General features: G+C 40.6%; 1 protein-coding gene across 1 annotated transcript in view; it reads right to left on the bottom strand.

Moving 5' to 3' along the window:
* KNTC1 (kinetochore associated 1) overlaps window positions 1-18,601 on the bottom strand; it is a 58,711-nt gene that overhangs the window by 10,028 nt on the left and 30,082 nt on the right. The window contains exons 33-51 of the mRNA XM_070400268.1: window positions 18,082-18,362; window positions 17,534-17,706; window positions 17,009-17,106; window positions 15,919-16,057; window positions 15,637-15,693; window positions 14,580-14,746; window positions 13,218-13,322; window positions 12,237-12,365; window positions 11,278-11,394; window positions 10,013-10,122; window positions 8,394-8,601; window positions 6,898-6,987; window positions 5,397-5,568; window positions 5,252-5,310; window positions 4,908-5,124; window positions 3,583-3,656; window positions 3,094-3,304; window positions 2,865-2,974; window positions 186-232 (exon numbers count right to left, since the gene is read on the bottom strand). Of these exons, the coding sequence (XP_070256369.1) occupies window positions 186-232; window positions 2,865-2,974; window positions 3,094-3,304; window positions 3,583-3,656; window positions 4,908-5,124; window positions 5,252-5,310; window positions 5,397-5,568; window positions 6,898-6,987; window positions 8,394-8,601; window positions 10,013-10,122; window positions 11,278-11,394; window positions 12,237-12,365; window positions 13,218-13,322; window positions 14,580-14,746; window positions 15,637-15,693; window positions 15,919-16,057; window positions 17,009-17,106; window positions 17,534-17,706; window positions 18,082-18,362 (2,564 nt within the window). The remainder of the gene's footprint in view (window positions 1-185; window positions 233-2,864; window positions 2,975-3,093; window positions 3,305-3,582; window positions 3,657-4,907; window positions 5,125-5,251; window positions 5,311-5,396; window positions 5,569-6,897; window positions 6,988-8,393; window positions 8,602-10,012; window positions 10,123-11,277; window positions 11,395-12,236; window positions 12,366-13,217; window positions 13,323-14,579; window positions 14,747-15,636; window positions 15,694-15,918; window positions 16,058-17,008; window positions 17,107-17,533; window positions 17,707-18,081; window positions 18,363-18,601) is intronic.

Raw genomic sequence — 18,601 nt, 5'->3', positions numbered from 1 at the left:
TGCTTATTTATTGCGCTGCAGACACTTACACCTGCTCACAGCCACATATCAAAGAATTGGTTCTTCTCAGAGACTCATCCAAGCTCTATCAGGAAAGGGCCTTCAAAACCGACCTCTGACAAATTTCCTAGTAAGATTCCGACTGGGCAAGAGGATACGGATAAATATAAGCAAAGAAAGAATACCTTCGCAGTGCTTCATCTTCTTGAAGTTCAAATATTTCTGATGGGTTCTTTGAGAAAGTAAAAAAGAAGAAAAAAAAAGTCAAAACTTAATCAAGTTTGTTGAGCTAGATAAAATTATGGAAAATCTATTAGATGAAAAACCCAATATAAAAATTATGTCTATATGCAAGAAATTTCAGTACAATTCACTACTTTAAGATTCTTGCTTAGAAAATGGGTTTACTAACATTCATTCAGTCAAGAAAATATTTGCACATATATGCATGGCCCAAGCACACAGACCATGGGACAGTGAGGTCCTGGGACGGGGGGAGGGGTGTGGGAGGGTTGGAGGGGTCAAGGAGGGAAAAAGGAGACATGTATACTACTTTCAATAATAAAGAATTATACCAAAAAAAAGGAAAGAAGATATTTACTGAGCACTCACTAAGTGCCAGGCATCATTCTGGGCACATGGGTTCCCTGAGCAAACAAAACCAACACTCCTGTCCTCCTGAAGCTTGCAGTCATTGGGTAATTTTTAAAAGGACTCTATGAATTTTAAATGAGTCACTCACTAATTCAGTATATTTTCATGGGATTTACAAAGCAATGTTTTAGGTGCTGTGTTCGGACCAAGTTCCTGGCCTTGAGGAACTTTTCGGTTTAGAACTCCAAATGTGTTAAACCATTCTGGTTCCTGAGTCAGCCACGCACTCCGAAGGGCCTAGATGTGCCTCTGACTCCTCTGTGCCCCCTGAAGCACAGATTTTGTTCTTGGTAAATACTTAGAAGAAACAGGACAGACATTTCTGCATTTGGATTGCTGAATCCCTCCATAAATTTAGATTTAATGATATTATTTCTAAAGAAACTGACATCGGCAAACCCACAATAAGACCTTTTACAAACCAAACTGGCCTGCACCCTTCCAAAACAGTGTCCGTCAGAGTTAATATAGGTTCAAGTGTGAATTCATGGACACAGACAAGTGCGGTGAAGGCCTGGGGAAGGGGCGGAGTGAGGTGGTGGGAGTCAATGGCGGGGGGGAGGGGAGGGAGAGAGGACATCTGTAATACTTTCAACAACAAAGATAAATCGTAAAAAAAGAATTATCAATAGATGTCAAATTGGGGCATATGCGTGGTGGGGGAGGAGTTTGAAGAGAAACAAAATATACTGTTTCAAAGTACCTCCCTCTAATAATTACAAAAGGAAACATAGTAACTGTGTAACAGAGAAATAGACAATATTTTCACTAAGGTATCTAATTTTTTTTAAATAGGTTTATTTGCGTTACACTTTATTTAAAAAAATATTTTCATTGATTTCAGAGAGGAAGAGAGAGGGAGAGAGAGATAGAAACATCAATGATGAGAATCATTGATCAGCTGCCTCCTGCATGCACCCCACTGGGGATCAAGTCCGCAACCTGGGTATGTGCCCTTGACCAGAATTGAACCCGGAATCCTTCAGTTCCTAGGCTGATGCTCTATCCACTGAGCCAAACCCTTTACTTACCAAAAGGGCTAAGTAAATTAACCTCACCTATTAGGGCAAACAGACATCTGGGCCAAATGTCATACCCTGAGAAGGACATAATATTGTTTAGGTAGTACTCTGGCCCAAAATGCATAATTCGAATCTTATAATATGAAAACATTATACAAATCCAAATTGAGGGGCAGCTTAGAAAATAACTGGATTCTACTCTTCAAAAATGTCAGTGTCACGAACGACAAGGAAAAGTCATGGAACTGTTCTAGATTAAAAGAGATTACAAATGTAACAAATAAATGTTGCACATAATCCTGAACTTGATCCTGGTCCCAGGAGGAAAAATTGCTATGAAAAAGATTATTGGGACAATTGGTTCAATTGTAACATGGACTATAAATTCTCAAGTCTGTTTGTATTGTATCAATATTATGTCAATATTAAATTATCTGACTTTGATAATTATACTGTGGGTAAGTAAGAGAAAAGCCTTGTTCTTAGGAAATATGCTTGTTACTATTAAAGGGTAAAGGGGCAAGACATATGCAATTTACTCTCAAATGGTTCAGAAAAATATTATGAATATATATATTATGGGGAGAGTAATAAAGCAAATATGGGAAAACGTTGAACTCTGATAGAGCTGGGTGAGGGATAGACAGGAATTCTTTCATACCACTGCAACTTTTCTGTATGATTGAAATTACTTCAGAATACAGTAAATCCCATGAATCTGAGTGTAAGAACAGGCTATTTCTTTTATACCTATATTCACCTGGAATCACCAATTAAAAGGTAAAATAGTTACAAAACAATATTTAAGCTAAAAGAAAAAGTGGCCCAGCCAGTGTGGCTCAGTGATTGAACATCCACCTATGAACCAGGAGGTCACGGCTAGATTCCCAACCAGGGCACATGCCCGGGTAGTGTGCTCGATCCCCAGTGTGGGGCGTGCAGGAGGCAGCCGATCAATGATTCTCTCTCATCATTGATTGTTTTTTTTAATCTTTCTCCCTTTCTCTCTGAAATCATTAAAAATACACATATTTTTAAAAAAGTAAACAACGTCATTAAAACTCATCAGATAATAGGAGGTACTAAACTGAACAAAGGTTTCTTCTTTTAAGATTCTGTGCTCCTAAGTAGAAGGTTCTCCCAGTGTGAGACAACAGATACGGAAGATACTCTTGAGGACAAACTTACTTCGCCAGGTTTTGTGGATGGGCACAGCCATTTTTTCAGCAACATGTCCCACACTTTTTCCAGATTAATTTCATTGACTTCGGCGATTTCTTTAGCTGCCGCGTGAATATCTAAAATATTCAAGATGAAGAATCAAAAAAAGAAAAGTCCGCATTCTCGATGCAAGAGAACTGGGAATCAAAATGACAGCTCTCCTTGGACCACAAGATAGGAAGGGCGTCGTCCTTACCGGGATAGTCCTTGCCAGAGGCGTTCTGAATTCTGAGGTTGATGCTGGGATGTTCGTACAGACTGACGATGAGATGTGCCGGTTTTCCAATCACCCTCAGATACTCCGCCGTGTTCAGCTTGTGGGCTATGAGCACGGCCTCTGTGCCTGACCGCCGGTACTGAATGTGGAGCTTCTTCAACAAAGCCTCGGCTTTCTCATGCGTTTCCTCCTTTAAAAATTCCCAAGCACAGAGAAACGCTTGCTTTCTCAATCTCAAGGGAGACACAGAGTAGCCTTCTTTACCAATCCTGGGAGGGAGGGCCCTGCCTTAGTCACATCCTTAAGGATCCAATGGAAAGGCCTCATTCTCTTTTTCCGTTATAGGTACCCAACCGTGGGAAACCCTGGGAAAAGCTTACCACCAGGGCAGGATGAGGAGGCATGCTAGGTGAGCACAATTTAAATAAAAAAGAAAGAGGAGCCTTCGATTTCAGCGTTCAGACACACCTTAGGTGGGATATTCTGTAGCCATTTCTCGGTTAAATACAGGCAGAATTTCAAAGTGGACATCTTGAAGGAACCTGAAAAGATAAAGAAGAGAGCAGATCTTAATCTTTCAAAACAATGTGTTAGTCAAATTAGCAAGTTTTTTTTTTAGTTACAAAAATGCATGCTCACAGTAAAGAACAACCTAAACAGGACAGAAAAGTACCAACTAGGAAGCAAACCCAGAGGCCCCTTCTTTAGCTTCCATTTCTATTTCTGAGCCTTATACTCCTCCCAAGTCTCCTGTGTGGGCGCACACACATTTTAACCCAAAAGGGATAAGATCATACGCACAGTACAATTTGCTGTTCTCACTTAATATACATCTTGGCCCTTTGCGACAGCATGGATGGATCTGGAGAGCATTATGCTAAGTGAAATAAGCCAGCCTGAGAAGGACAAGTGCCACATGATCTCACTCATTTCTGGAATCTAATGAACACAATAAACTAACATGCAAAATAGAGAGACTCACAGATAGAGACCAGGCTGACAACTGTTTGGGTGGGGGGGAGGGCGTGGGGTTGGGGGATTGAGGGATTGAGTAAAAAATTTAAAAAAAGAAAAACTTATGGGCACAGACAACAGTGTGGTGATTGTTCGAGGGAGGGGTGGCTAGGGAGAGGTGGAGAAGAGTATGGGAGGGATTAATAGTGATGGGGTGGTGAACACACAATACAGTGTACAGATGATGTGATGTGGAATTGTGCACATGAAATCTGTATAATTTTGTCAGCCAGTGTCACCCCAATAAATTCAGTAAAAAGGAAAAAAAATATATATATGTATACATATATAACATTTGGACATCTTTCCAAATCAACTACATAGCATTCTATTCTAAGAATGTGCTCTATTTTTTAAATCACTTTCTGACCAATGGACATTTTTTAAAAATAGTTTTTTTCAACTTTTGTTACAACAGAAACCATGGCAACGAGTACTTGTGTTTGTGTACCTGTTTGATTAGGTGAGACTATCTGAGGACTCATTATTGGAAGTATGACTGGATAGTGGGAAGTTAAGCATCAATTCACAGTCCCACCATCGAGGTGGAGCCCGTATCCACACGCCCTGAGCAAGGAACAAGGAGCCTTACTTCCCAGACTGGGGCCATTTTAACATCCAGCAGTAAAACAAGTGAAGAGAGAGGGCACATACTTTTCTGAAGTATCATATTGCTTCTCCTCAAAGCTATAAACGTAGTTTTGTTTTGTTTTTTTACTCAAAGTTCACAAAGCAACACAGCTGGCCATTCTAAGGGCAGTTAAAGGAAGAGCCCCTACCTTCTGGGATATCCTGGGCAAGACTGAAGGCAATAGCGACCGCCCACTCCGGGTTGACTATCGACAGTAAGTAGGATTCGATGGTCTGAGCAATCTTGGTTATTTCCTTGTTCATCAATGTTGAGGACTTCGCTTGTGGTGACTTCACTAGTTTTGGCTTCAGTTTTTTTTCAAAGACATGCTTGGCGACGGACACATACAGGGTGTCCAAAGAAAACTTCAGAGAAGAAAAAAAGAAAAGTTAAGGCTGATTAATGGGTGACAGAAAGCAGCATAAAGTCCTCCCCACAGGATCCGACTAACGGAAGGGTAAGGAAACGCCTTACAGAGCTGGCACCTGTTACCTTCATCAGCTTGGAAATGAGCAGCAGCGTCGGGAAGGACTCCTCGCTGAGCTCCGTGGCTGGAAGGGAAACAAGGACGGTGCGATTGGCTTAAGAGGAAAGTGTTGGCTACTCAGTAAAATTCGTAAGGAGTTAAAGAACGTACAGAGGATTTTCCAGAAGTTCTGTGCGGTGCCAAAAAATATGAGGTGGAAAGGCAGCCTGGTTTGGGCGGCTGATGGCAACGTTATCACGTGCTCCAACATATACTGATACTCGAGGTCCACTGGGGGGGAAATTCTCCTGTAGGACTTCAGGTGCTTTAGAAGACTCAAGGCCTGTATCACAAGAAAAAACATTTTCCTTTGAGATTAAATTAACCCTAAGTGTTTTAAAATTATCTACCTCTTGACTGGCCGGTGTAGCTCAGTGGTTGAGCGTCAACCAATGTATGAACTAGGAGGTCCTGGTTTCATTGTGGGCTTGGTCCCAGTGAGGGGCATGCAGGAGGCAGCTGATCAATGATATTCTCTCTCTCTCTCTCTCTCTCCCTCCCCCTTTCCCGCCCTCTCTGAAATTAAAAAAAAAAAACAAACCACCTAACTCTATACCATCATAGATTTCTGTTTCTGAGACGGTACTGTTTTCATCAAGATGATGGAAATCTTTTGTAGTTTTACCTTTAATGTTATTCTTCTAAACCAGTGATGGCGAACCTTTTGAGCTCGGCGTGTCAGCATTTTGAAAAACCCTAACTTAACTCTGGTGCCGTGTCACATATAGAAATTTTTTGATATTTGCAACCATAGTAAAACAAAGATTTATATTTTTGATATTTATTTTATATATTTAAATGCCATTTAACAAAGAAAAATCAACGAAAAAAAATGAGTTTGTGTGTCACCTCTGACACGCGTGTCATAGGTTCACCATCACTGTTCTAAACCATAATTAATACGGTCATGAAAAAAATTATACCATGTAAATCCATGGAACCCTGTTGCTGGTAGGATGTTTGGTAAAGGAGAGTGTTCCCTATGCTCTCTTCAAATAGTTTGAGAGCTATCGCCAAAACACTTGATTTCATTTTAAATATAGAGACAGTAGATCTAAAATTAATCCTCTATATCCTTTACTTCTCTTTGGTTTAGATCTCATATTTCTCAGACTTATATTTCTCAAATTACCTTTTGAATCAACTCATTCTAATTTTTAAAAAATCCAATTTAAAAAGATATAAAAGCTTCTATGATCAAAATTCAGAAAAAAACTAAGAAGTTACTGAAAGTACAGAAATAGAATGAGTGAGTCCTAAACCTACCTACTAATAGAGAAAAGCTGACTCAAATGCAGGTCCCACATACATGACCTACCCCCGCCATAACAAATAGTTTTGCCTTAATTTTTCCAAATCAGTCTGTTACTGACTTTGTTCTCTTAGGTTTAAATTGCCTCAGTACAGCAAAAACTGAATTAAGGTAAATGATAAAAATATGGGAAGCACAAAAAAACTTTTTATTTCTGTATCCCTTTTAAAGAAAAGGAACTAGAATAAAACGTAGAGTTTTAAGGAACCTCAAAAGACTGTCCAGTGAGACATCGGATAACTAATTTTTTAAGGATCCAAATAAAAATAAAAGGATAATTAAAAAATATATTTATTATACCTGGTTAATATTAATGTTGGTTATTTTTTCATCGGCTCTTTCGATCACTTTCAGGACAACTTCAACCATTTCATAGTCATAGGGATCCAACTATATAAAAACAAAAATATATCAAAACCTGAGAAGATGGTACCTGGCTGGTAGTTGGTTTTATTCAGCTATGTTCATTAGTACAGAGACTGCAAATACAAAATCTCAGTGCACAGCAACAGTAAATTAGATTATTCTTTAAAGAACATTTTCTCACTTCTAAAATTAGTTCTGTGAGGATAAACATACATGCTTTAAAATGCCTCAAAATGTCTTTTTTAAAAAGCTGGATAAAGCAATGTTGTTTTAATAAAGAAAGAGATTCGTACAGGCCTAAAACCCTAAAAAGATAAACATATTAAAATTTTATAATTTTGAAAGATTTTAAAATTAAAATTCTATTTCTTCCATTTATGATGGGAAAACTAGAATAGAAGGAAACTGACCTTTTCTTGGAAATGACATAACTAGAATGTTAGCCTCTAAGCAAATGCCTCCCAGGGTTCCATTCCAGCTCTAACCATATACAGACATGAATAATTAATTGGGTGGCATCTATATGTTTATTAAAAGGGAATATTCTCTTTGTTCTTTGTTCCTACTTACACATCATTAGTTTTTTTTTCTTCATTTTTTAAATGCCAACCCAAGGCACATGAATAACACTGAACAAAGTGGGAAGATGATCTCTATGGTACCTAAAAATTTTGAGCAAGTTACATATAATTTTTGGCTGAAGTGCAAGCAAAATATAAAACTGAAGTATTTCTTAGAATCTTATTTCCCCTTCCTTCGAATTTCATCCCAACACCAAACTACCTCTTGACCTAAAAATTCCAACTCTCAGATCTCCTAACAAAAATAATTAAACAAGAAGGTAAACATGTATGCGTAACGATATTCATTGTAACAATTTGTAGTAAAAAAAATTTACAAATAATTTAAACGTTCATCTATAAAGGCCTGATAAAACACAGATTTCATCCATATTGTGGAATAACAAATATGTATTTGTCAAAAATGAGATAGATGGATATTTACTGACATTTAATAACAATATAGTAAGTGAAAAAAGAGAGTAACAGGATAATATATTTAGTGTAAGATAGTCACCAAGCTATTAACATTTTTATCTACGGAAGTAGGGTTAAAAATTTTTCACTTTTTAGGTTTATACTTTTCTCTCTAGTTTTTCAAAGAATATGTGCTATTTATTAAAATCTGAAAAAAAAGGCTGTATCTACTTTTTTTAAAAAGAAAAACTGCTGTATTAAGCTATATTAAAAAATCTAAAATTACTTCAAAAGTAAAAATTTATAAAATAACGCAGGGCTTACATTTCCAATTTGGTCCTTAGAGCTAATTAATTAAGGGGGGAGGGGCATTCACAATGACCCGAGGTGCTCCTTCCACCAGCCCTCTCCCTTAGAGAGTCTGCCGACCACGCTCACTTCCCCACACTCTACCTTATGGAGTATCCCACTCAGACTGATGACCAAGTCTTTGGTGCTCGTCAGTAAAGGCACCATTTCCAGGGCTTTGGCCAGGAGTCTGGCGTGCCGCTGCGTTGTGGAGGCTGAGCTCGCGTCCCCCTGGCTGTGGCTGGCGTTCGTGTTGTGGAGCAGGGTTTCAATGAACAGCTGAAGAGCTGCATCACAGTTCAGCTGAAAGGTGCTAAGAGAAGCATTCGGTTACACACCAAGCCCTGCAAATGCACACGTTTCCACACAAATATCTCGGAAAACTTAAGTCCCTGCTCCTATCGCTGAAATCTAACCCTCCTGTTGTCGAGTCTTTTTTTTAAAAAAATATATTTTACTGATTTTTTACAGAGAGGAAGAGAGAGAGAGATAGAGAGTTAGAAACATCGATGAGAGAGGAACATCGATCAGCTGCCTCCTGCACACCTTCTACTGGGGATGTGCCCGCAACCAAGGTAACTTGGCCGGAATCGAACCTGGGACCCTTTAGTCTGCAGGCCGACACTCTATCCACTGAGCCAAACCAGTTAGGGCCTGTTGTTCAGTCTTATAATCAATCAGCTAATCTACCTGTCACCGGAGTTAACTATTGCCTTTAAAAAAAAAAGATCAAAGGTTATTCTTGCTCTTTTGCCATCTTGGAGCCTGTGGAGGCCTATTGGCACCAGGACCCCTCAAACGACCAATAGTCTGGAAAGCTGTGGTCCAAGATCATTTTTGTGGCTATTAGCAGGGTCTCGAACCAGAGAGAGCAGACAGCTCTTCTTAAAATTGAAGGTATTCATGCTCAAGATGAGACTGAATTCTGTCTAGGCAAGAGATATGTAAATTGATAATATGCAATAAAAACTGTAAAAATTAAGAGTTGAAACTAACAATGTGCCAGGAAATAGGTCATTCTATTAGAAACATCTAAGATATAAATTACCAATCACCTATTCCTACTCATCACAGTAAATTTTATCTGTAAGTAACATTTAATCTTTAATTTTTTTATTCACTTATTAAACTATTTTTTAAAATTCTCCCTAAATCCTACTTTTCACTGATTTTTATTTAAGATTACCTTGCTCCTAAATTGATCTGAGTTAGAAGTTTAATTGCTCAAAAGAATACTCCCAAACTTCCCTGACTGTGGGAGTCATCTGCAGCTCCTATTAAGGATCAGATTCCTGGGCCTTTGCCCAGACCTGCTGGGGAATCACCAGGGAGGGGCCCAGGAATCTGTATTTTTTAAATCATGTGTCCTAGGTGATGCTTATCATGAGGGGAGTTTGGGAAAACACTTAAAAAGGTGTTATCTTAAGAGAATTTAATCCTGGATTTATTCAGTTTGAGGCTGAGCAAAAGAAAACATCATGCCTAGCCAATGTGGCTCAGTGGTTGAGTGTTGACCTATCAACCAGGAAGTCACAGTTTGATTCCCAGTCAGGGTACATGCCTGGGTTTTGGGCTGGATCCCCAAATTAGGGTGGTGGGGGGAAGAGAAACTTCAGAGGTCTGGGGACCACAGTAATAACCATCCCTACTACTGTGTTCTCACGGTAAGGATTGCCACAGTTTGTATGGCTAACAGCAAAAATACCATTCAAGTTTTAAGTTACCTGCAATATTCCAGAAGGAGGCTTGTGTCCATATCTGTATTCTCCACAAGAGCTTTAATGAGGTCTTTCTTGGTGAGAAAATGTTGCCTGAAAACCGGCTGAAAAGAAATCTAGACATAAAAAGAGCAAAACAAAAAACTCCACTAAACTGAAATGCATTAGAATAAGGGTAGCATTGTGCTGTGCCTTTTTACTATCTTTTTTTAAATAGAAGCGCATTTTTCTGAGACACCCCCCCCCAGTTGTTTTTTTTAGCATACTACCCAACCTGACCACCATTAGGGGACTTCAGGTATATTTTGCGGTGGATCCTAAATCTCTCTCAGTCACACTAACCCTTGCCTCTTCATCGGTAAGTTTGGTTGTTAGTAACAACCAGTCCCATGACTGCACAGGAGTTACACCCCAAAACACATACCGTTTCTGTAGTGGTTACATTCTTGGTAGGTCAACTATTTGCAAATTAAATAAAACGTTTTACATTTATAGTAAAGAAAACAGGATTTCGTTTGTGTTTGAAAAGTAAAAATAAAGGCCATTTACTTTTCCCTAGTCGGAGTTCTTAAAGCTTACTGCACCTGTACATACATTTTAATATTATCTTAAACCAAGTAATAGCAGCACAAAAGTATAAGGCTAAAGGCTAGGCCTGAAATAGTATAAATAGTATAAATGCTAGACATATTCCTATAAATGAGAAAGGTAAACAGATGAAAATGATGTCAAGCCTCTTAATTTCCTTAAAAATACAGAGAAAAGAAAATGAGACAAAAGGCCTCTACTTCTTTGAAAGCACCAGTGAGTGTACTTAATATATACGTACACACATTTAAAACATACATATATACCATATATACATATGCATATATACACACACACAAACACACACACACACACACACACACACACATTATATGTATCTATATTTCTCTCCCCAAAAGTAAAGAATGAGAGCTTTGAAGTTTTCTAACTGGGTAGATCAGTGATGGCGAACCTTTTGAGCTCGGCGTGTCAGCATTTTGAAAAACCCTAACTTCCCTCTGGTGCCGTGTCACATATAGAAATTTTTTGATATTTGCAACCATAGTAAAACAAAGACTTATATTTTTGATATTTATTTTATATATTTAAATGCCATTTAACAAAGAAAAATCAACCAAAAAACTGAGTTCGCGTGTCACCTCTGACACGCGTGTCAGAGGTTCGCCATCACTGGGGTAGATATTAGAATGTATGGAATTTTCGGTACCACAGAGAATACTTACACCAAGTTTACCAAGGCGAATACCCCACTGGGCATCAGTACTGAGTTCACGAAATCTGAGCTCCATTTCTGTTTCGTGATAGAGACTGGCCAGCTGAGAGCCCACCAGGGATATGGCCTAAAAAATGAAAACAAGTAAAATTCAACTGCACACAGAATATGTTCCAACACCTTTTAGATGAAAACCAACAATAAAAATCATAACCTTTCTTTGTGCTAATCATGTGACATGCTATCTATTGCTCTGTACACAGTCATTGCTTATACAACATTCAGGTCATTCAGCTTTTGGCACGATGCCATCAATTTAGCCTGGCTTTCCTTCATAAGAAAAGACCAAATTGTAGTTATCCTGCAAAAGCAACTCCCCCTTCCCCAGGGCAAATTTTAAAACACACACATCGAAGAGAAATTTTGCATCAACTAAACTTTGTCCTACAAAAAAGAACAAGGTCATAGCTCAAAGGACTCCAATACACTAGAGTAAGCATAAGAAATGAGGTCTATGGCTGCGTATAGATTTTAAGAAATAAAACATTGTAATTCTTTTGGATGAGCAATGCTTAGAGCCTGCATACATTCACCGAAGTGCCACTAGTCAAGCAAAAGCTGGCAGAAACCAAGTGAGGTGGTATAACATTCCTTCTGTGAAATCTTAAGATCTGATGGCAAAGCCAACTTCTTTTCCCCCAAAATCTTCAATATTTTTTAAAAATCTATTTTTATTGATTTCAGAGAGGGAGGGAGAGAGAGACAGAAACATCAATGAAGAGAATCATCAACTGGCTGCCTCCTGCTCGCCCACACTGGGGATTGAGCCTGCAAATCGGGCATGTGCCCTGACTGGGAATCGACCCATGACCTTCTGGTTCATAGATTGATGCCCAACCACTGAGCTATGCCGGCTGAGCTAAATCTTCAATATTTTAAGTATTAACGGTCTGCACTCCCAGGTCATACCAAAATTTTGTCGTAATTCTGCCATGCTTTATCGATGAGCTTCCAGAGACTTTCAAACACTTCTTTTTGGGGTAAGAGAGTGCAGTAACTCAATGCCAAGTCAAGATCCACCAGGCGACAATTGAATACCTATGGGAAGAAAGCACCCAGAGAAGCAAATTCTTTACAATCAAAACAGAAAATGGGCTCTAAAAGCTCGTCATTAAATTTAATTACAGACCCTATTAAAGAACAATCGTTTCACACAAGGTTAGTTATTGTAACACAGTTCCAACTTGTTTGTTTAGTTTTAATGTCCTTTATCAATATTATAAGTTTAAGGAAAGCAACTATAAGAATTGTGTTCTAGCACTGGCCAGTTTTAGCTCAGGGGATAGAGCATCGGCCTGCGGACTGAAGTGTCCCGGGTTTGATTCTGGTCAAGGGCATGAACCTCAGTTGCAGGCTCGATCCCTGGTCCTGGTCAGAGTGCATGCAGGAGACAACCAAATTGATGTGTCTCTCTCACATCGATGTTTCTCTGTCTCTCTCTCCCTCTCTTCCACTCCCTCTAAAAATCAATAAGAAAATATCCTTGGGAGAGAATTAACAAACAAAAAAAGGATTGTGTTTATGGCACAGTAACCTTACCTTTTCTTTTGAATGACTATGACATCACTTTCTTCAAATCCCCTCCCCTTCTTCACTCTTTTAAAAAAATATATACATTTTTATTGATTTCAGAGGAGGGGAATGGGAGAGAGAGAAACATCAATGATGAGAGAGAATCATTGATCGGCTGCCTGCTGCACACCCCACACTGGCATCGAGCTTGCAACCTGGGCATGTGCCCTGACCGGGAATCGAACTGTGACCTCAACCACTGAGCCATGTGGGCTGGGCTCCCTCTTCACTCTTAACCTGAGACAGCAGAAGCAACCAGAAGAGAGAGAGAAAAAACACACCCGAAAACAAAACAGCTTACCAAGAACAAATACTCACTTTGTGCAACAGTGTGGTAGCATTTCCCCTGACAAACGTAATGGCTTTCTCTTTCAATGCCACCATAACTTTCCTTGAATTAACCAACATGGCCTCTCCAAATAGCTTTTAGAAAAGAACAAAAAACTTGTTAGGTCCACTTCTATGCATCACTGTGACAACTTTCATCAATATATGCAAAAAGCACAGGCAATTAATCTATAATGACAGAAAGCTGGGGCTGGGGGAGAACGGACTAGGAAAGGGCAAAAAGGAACCTTTTCAAATATCTAGATTTTATTTATTTATTTATTTAAAAATATTTTTATTGATTTCAAAGAGGAAGGGAGAGAGAGATAGAAACATCAATGATGAGAGAGAATCATTGATTAGTTACCTCCTGAAAGCCCCACACTGGGGATTGTGCCTGAAAGCTGGGCATGTGCCCTGACTGAGAATTGAACCGTGACCTCCTGGTTCTAAGGTCAACACTTCACCATTGACCCACACTGGCTGGGTTCAAATATCTAGATTCTTAAATCTGTCGATACCTTTGAGTCTATAGCTTTACTTTTTAGCCTATATCTTGATTGTTTTGTTGACAAGGCGAATAAATTGGGTGATAACCTTCAAACATATGCATTTTAATTTTGAAAGCTAGACTTCAATGAAGTTTCATTTTTCAAGAATTGTTATTTAATAAATAGCAATAGCCCTGGCCGGTTTTGCTCAGTGGATAGAGCGTCGGCCTGAGGACTCAAGGGTCCCGGGTTCGATTCCGGTCAAGGGCATGTACCTTGGTTGCGGGCACATTCCCAGTAGGGAGTGTGCAGGAGGCAGCTGATCGATGTTTCTCTCTCATCGATGTTTCTAACTCTCTATCCCTCTCCCTTCCTCTCTGTAAAAAATCAATAAAATATATATAATAAATAAATAAATAAATAAATAAATAAATAAATAAATAGCAACAGAGTAGTAGCAATGATCGCAATCCCCTGAGACCAGCTTCAAAGGCAAGTTACGAACAGGCAGTTGGTCTTCTAGAATCTGTTCCCTGATGCTGTCAGGTAATAAGTATAGTTTGGGCCACAACAGAACAAACAGCAGACGAGAGTTTTGGACTCATGGGATCCCTGGCCTCGGAGGTTTCCTCATTTGGAAAATGGAGAGTCTTGGGGTTGTTGCAAAGATTGAATATGAAATGTGTGCAAGGATCTGACCACCACCTGAATCTTAGGGACACTCAACAAATGTTTCTTAAATCTGATGAATTATTGATTTCCTTGTTATAGAGCCAAATAGGAAAATGTGGACCCCAAATGCCTTTGTTTGGCAGTGTTTCTGTGTCTGTATTCACCCAAAGTATTTGTCCTCGAACTGTACCTTTTCACTCAAACTGGCATCCATGAAGTTTGACACAGAGTACTGAAGACAGGTACCAAATGAAAGAACGACAAATCTCAGGGCCAGCTCCCACTGGCTCGATTCCTGCAGGCTCTGAAGCAGGGCGGAGATGGAATTTATGCAGGGTAAAAAAGTAAGGCTGTCTCCTGTGAAATGATAAAAAGTATTTTAATATTTAGATATTTTTAAACAAATTAGATCATATAATTAGAAATTGTTTTGAGGGACAGAATTACTTCCTCATTGCAGATAATAGTCTCCAACTTAGTAAATGAGAGTTAACAATGAGGTTTGATTTACGCCAGAAAATCTTAAAGTCCGCTAGATAATGAGGTATTTTGATTGTGACCTGCCTATTTTGAGATGCTTAAATCATTACCTGAGGAAACCATTTCTCCACTTGGAAAACCAAAATTTCTGAACAGCTTCAAAAACTTAAGGCTATAAAGCTAATCACATAGTTTTCTGACCCTTTGAAAGAATAACAATGTAACAGTAATCCTATATAATAAAAGGATAATATGCAAATGGACCCCAACGACCAGAATGATCGCTCAACCAGTCACTATGAGGTGCAATGACCACCTCTTGGTTCCTTTCCCCGGCCGGCAAGCTCCCATCGCCCAACGGGGGTGGGTGGCAGGGGATGCAGGCGGCACCAGGCCAAGGCCCCCGCCCTGCCAGTTGCCCAGCACACAGAGGGCGACCCGCAGCGGAGGCGGGAATGGCCAACCTCTTGGCCTCTCTCCCCAGCTGGCAGGCTCTGATCACCCCATGGCGAACCAGGAACTAGGGGGAGGTGGGGGGCAGGGCTGGCTGGGGGCAGCCAGGGAAGATGGCCCCGATCATGGCCCTGATCGCAGGCCAGGCATAGGGACCGTACCCATGCACGCATTTCGTGCTCCGGGCCTCTAGTAAATAAATAACTATATTAAGAACATGAAGTCAGAGTCATATTCAGGATTCCAAGGAATATCTACATTGGTATATTCACAAAATCATCATACAAAGGCTGTGCATTTCTGATGTCAAATACCTTCACTGATGGAGCAGTATGATAAACTCGTAGAATCCAGGGGATGTCTCTTGCTTTCTACAAGAGAATAAATTAAATAAAAATCAAGAAAATAACTCTCTCGTGGAGCGCATACGCACATCACAGAGACATCCTTTTGTGTCTGGCTTCTTTTGCTCGGCATGATGCCAGGGAGGTTCGCCTACATTACTATGTTGTAGTTCTAGTTCCAAACCTCTATAGTTTAAACTCCTGTCAATAAAGCAGAGAAACACAGACAATAAGGCCACGAAGGAGATTTACCAGCTAGAGGGACCAGTGATGAGATCAGCTCGTAAATCACAGGGAGCACCATCTGCGACTCCAGAACGATCCCATCCTCACTGAAGAAGTCGCTGTAGGACCACTCTTCATATGGGTCTTTGTGTGTTCCAAAAGAAGTCTGAAGACCAAATCGCACAGAAAAGACACCATAAGGAAACTCCAAAGCACACAGAACTATCCTCACCAAGCAGAATCCAGAATCAGGGATATTAGAGTCAGATGCAGTTTGATGGTCAAATACAACTACATAGTCTGTTCCTTCTGGTCGATGGCTTATCACAATGCCATTTTATTTTACTATCTATTTAAAATATATTTTTACTGATTTCAGAGAGAAAGGGAGAAGGAGAGAGATAGAAACATCAGTGATGAGAGAGAATCATTGATCAGCTGCCTCCTGCACGCCCCCCACTGGGGATCTGACCCGCAACCCGGGCCTGTGCCCTAACCGGGAATCGAACTGTGACCTCCTGGCTCATAGGTTGATGCTCAACCACTGAGCCACACTGGCCAGGCTGACAATGCCATTTTATGTTATTTTACTTATTTATTTTATTTTTAAATTCTCACCCGAGGATATTTTTCCATTGATTTTCAGAGAGAATGGAAGAAAGAGGAAAAGACAGAGAGAAATATCGATGTGAGAGAAACACATCGATTGGTTGCTTTCTGCACATTTCTGACCAGGGCCCCGGCCAGGGAGAAGCCTGCAACTGAGATATATGCCCTCAACCGGAATTGAACCCAGGACCTTTCGGTCTGCAGGCTGACGCTCTATCCACTGAGCCAAACCAGCTAGGGCAACAATGCCATTTTAAATTAAACTGTTAGCCTAAGATAAGGACAATGCTCAGAGGTGCCTTGTTTGAGGCCCAATGTTTCCTAAGACTGTGCAAATTAGAGGCAATCAATGTGACTGGAAAAGAGAAGTGGCTTCATACCCACTGGTCCAGAATAAGAAACTACAAAGAGACAAGTCACTATCTGTGTAGACGACGCACGTGGCTTAACAGTGGTGCGTGGGGAGTGGCAGAGCTTTGGCTTAAGGAGAAAATTCAAAAGCATTTACTTTCATCAGGATCTCCCCATCGTCCATCTGGCACTGTCTGGAAAGCTCGACGGCCATTAGCGTGTATTTACACAGTTCCAGAGCATCTAGGAGGAAATCTGAAAGATAATCAAGAAAAACCATTAACTAATAGTTCACTTATTTAGAACACTGACAATTCAAAATTCTAAGGCAGGCCACAAAGCAGAGAGGTTCCCACATAACCCTACGTAACGCACGTCAAAGGTTTTCTGAAGCTTGGCTGGAAAGTTAAGACCAGGTATGGGGGGGGGGAGGGGGGGGCAAGGAATGTCACAGTCCTACGAAAGTCAACATCGTCACGGTCCGAAATGACATCGTTACTACTTGGTGATGTTTTAAGAATCCCCACAGAGAATGGATCATAATCATCCCTTTGTAAAATGGAGATACGGTCAACCTCTTGTCTCGTGACTGCGATGTCCAATTGTAACGGGGCAGTGTCTGGGAGCTAAGCAGGACATGAACCACAGAAGATCAAACTCTGTGAAGGACAAATCTTGTCACCTGGACTGCAGATGGTGGCAGCTTGGCACGCGAGGTCATGTATTTCGGAAGGAAGGCTTAGTCCCACCGGTGCCGTCATCGGAACGTCATTAGCCAACATCTGACAAAGCTTCTGACACGTCAGAAACAGCAGCTTCCCAGTGTCCGTGTTGCAGTGATACTTAAACAAGTCTCTTCGGAAGAAAGGGAGAGCTGGAAGTTAGAACACTTATCGAAGGTAAATGCACTTGCCTTGCTTGGATCAATATACAACCACCACCAACTTTTAAAATGACTTCATGGTCAATAGTTCATTTTGTTTCTCAACTTATTTAGGATACTGTTAGCTGTCAGATGCAAGGTGAGGTTACCTAACTATGCAGTGTTAGTCAGTTGTCTTCTATGCTACCACCTTCGGACCCAGAAGCCCAAAATAGGCTCGCAGGGTGAGAAGCCGAGAATCACGGTGGTGGAAAAGGAAAGTGTCACTGGTCCTCCCCTGACCGCCGTAGAAGTAAACAAAGCAAACGCTCCCTCCGAGGAGCTGTGGGGTGCGGAGCCAGACGCACCTGCATTTTTTCAGCGCCGTTCCCACCTTCCCGTCGCTCAGGGCCCTCAAGGTCAGCTCCGCCTCCAGCTCTTGCTCGGACACCTGCAGGGCCAGGGCCTGTCGGTGCAGCTTGGACTCGGTGCTCAGGCTCTTCTTGGCCGCCGCCGCCGGCTCTGCAGTGCCCCTGGGTTTGTGCTTCGCCTGCGCGACTTCTTGAGCTTTGATGTACTGTTCACGGAGCTCTGCTACCAGGGAGTGATTGCTATAATCTTCAAAGGCAAGAAAGACCTCGAAGTTCTCCTGCCACAAGGAAAGCAAGACAAAGCCCCAAGTCTGTTTAGTTCATCCGCTGTACAAAGCACCGGGATGTCTCCAACTTCTTTTTCCCTCTCCCTCAAAGACTACTCCTGTGTAAATTAAGGATTTACTATAAGACTGCGTACATCTAAGCACTATGCTGTACACCTGAAACGAGTACAATATTGAATGTCAACTGTAATAAAAAAACTTTTAAAGTTAAAACAAAAAACACTTCATAG

This window comes from Myotis yumanensis, unplaced genomic scaffold (genome assembly GCF_028538775.1).
Source record: "Myotis yumanensis isolate MYYU_CA2020_CCGP unplaced genomic scaffold, mMyoYum1.0.hap1 SCAF_19, whole genome shotgun sequence".
Taxonomy (NCBI): domain Eukaryota; kingdom Metazoa; phylum Chordata; class Mammalia; order Chiroptera; family Vespertilionidae; genus Myotis; species Myotis yumanensis.
The sequence above is the reverse complement of the archived record's forward strand: the minus strand, read 5'-3'. Positions and strand labels throughout refer to the sequence as shown.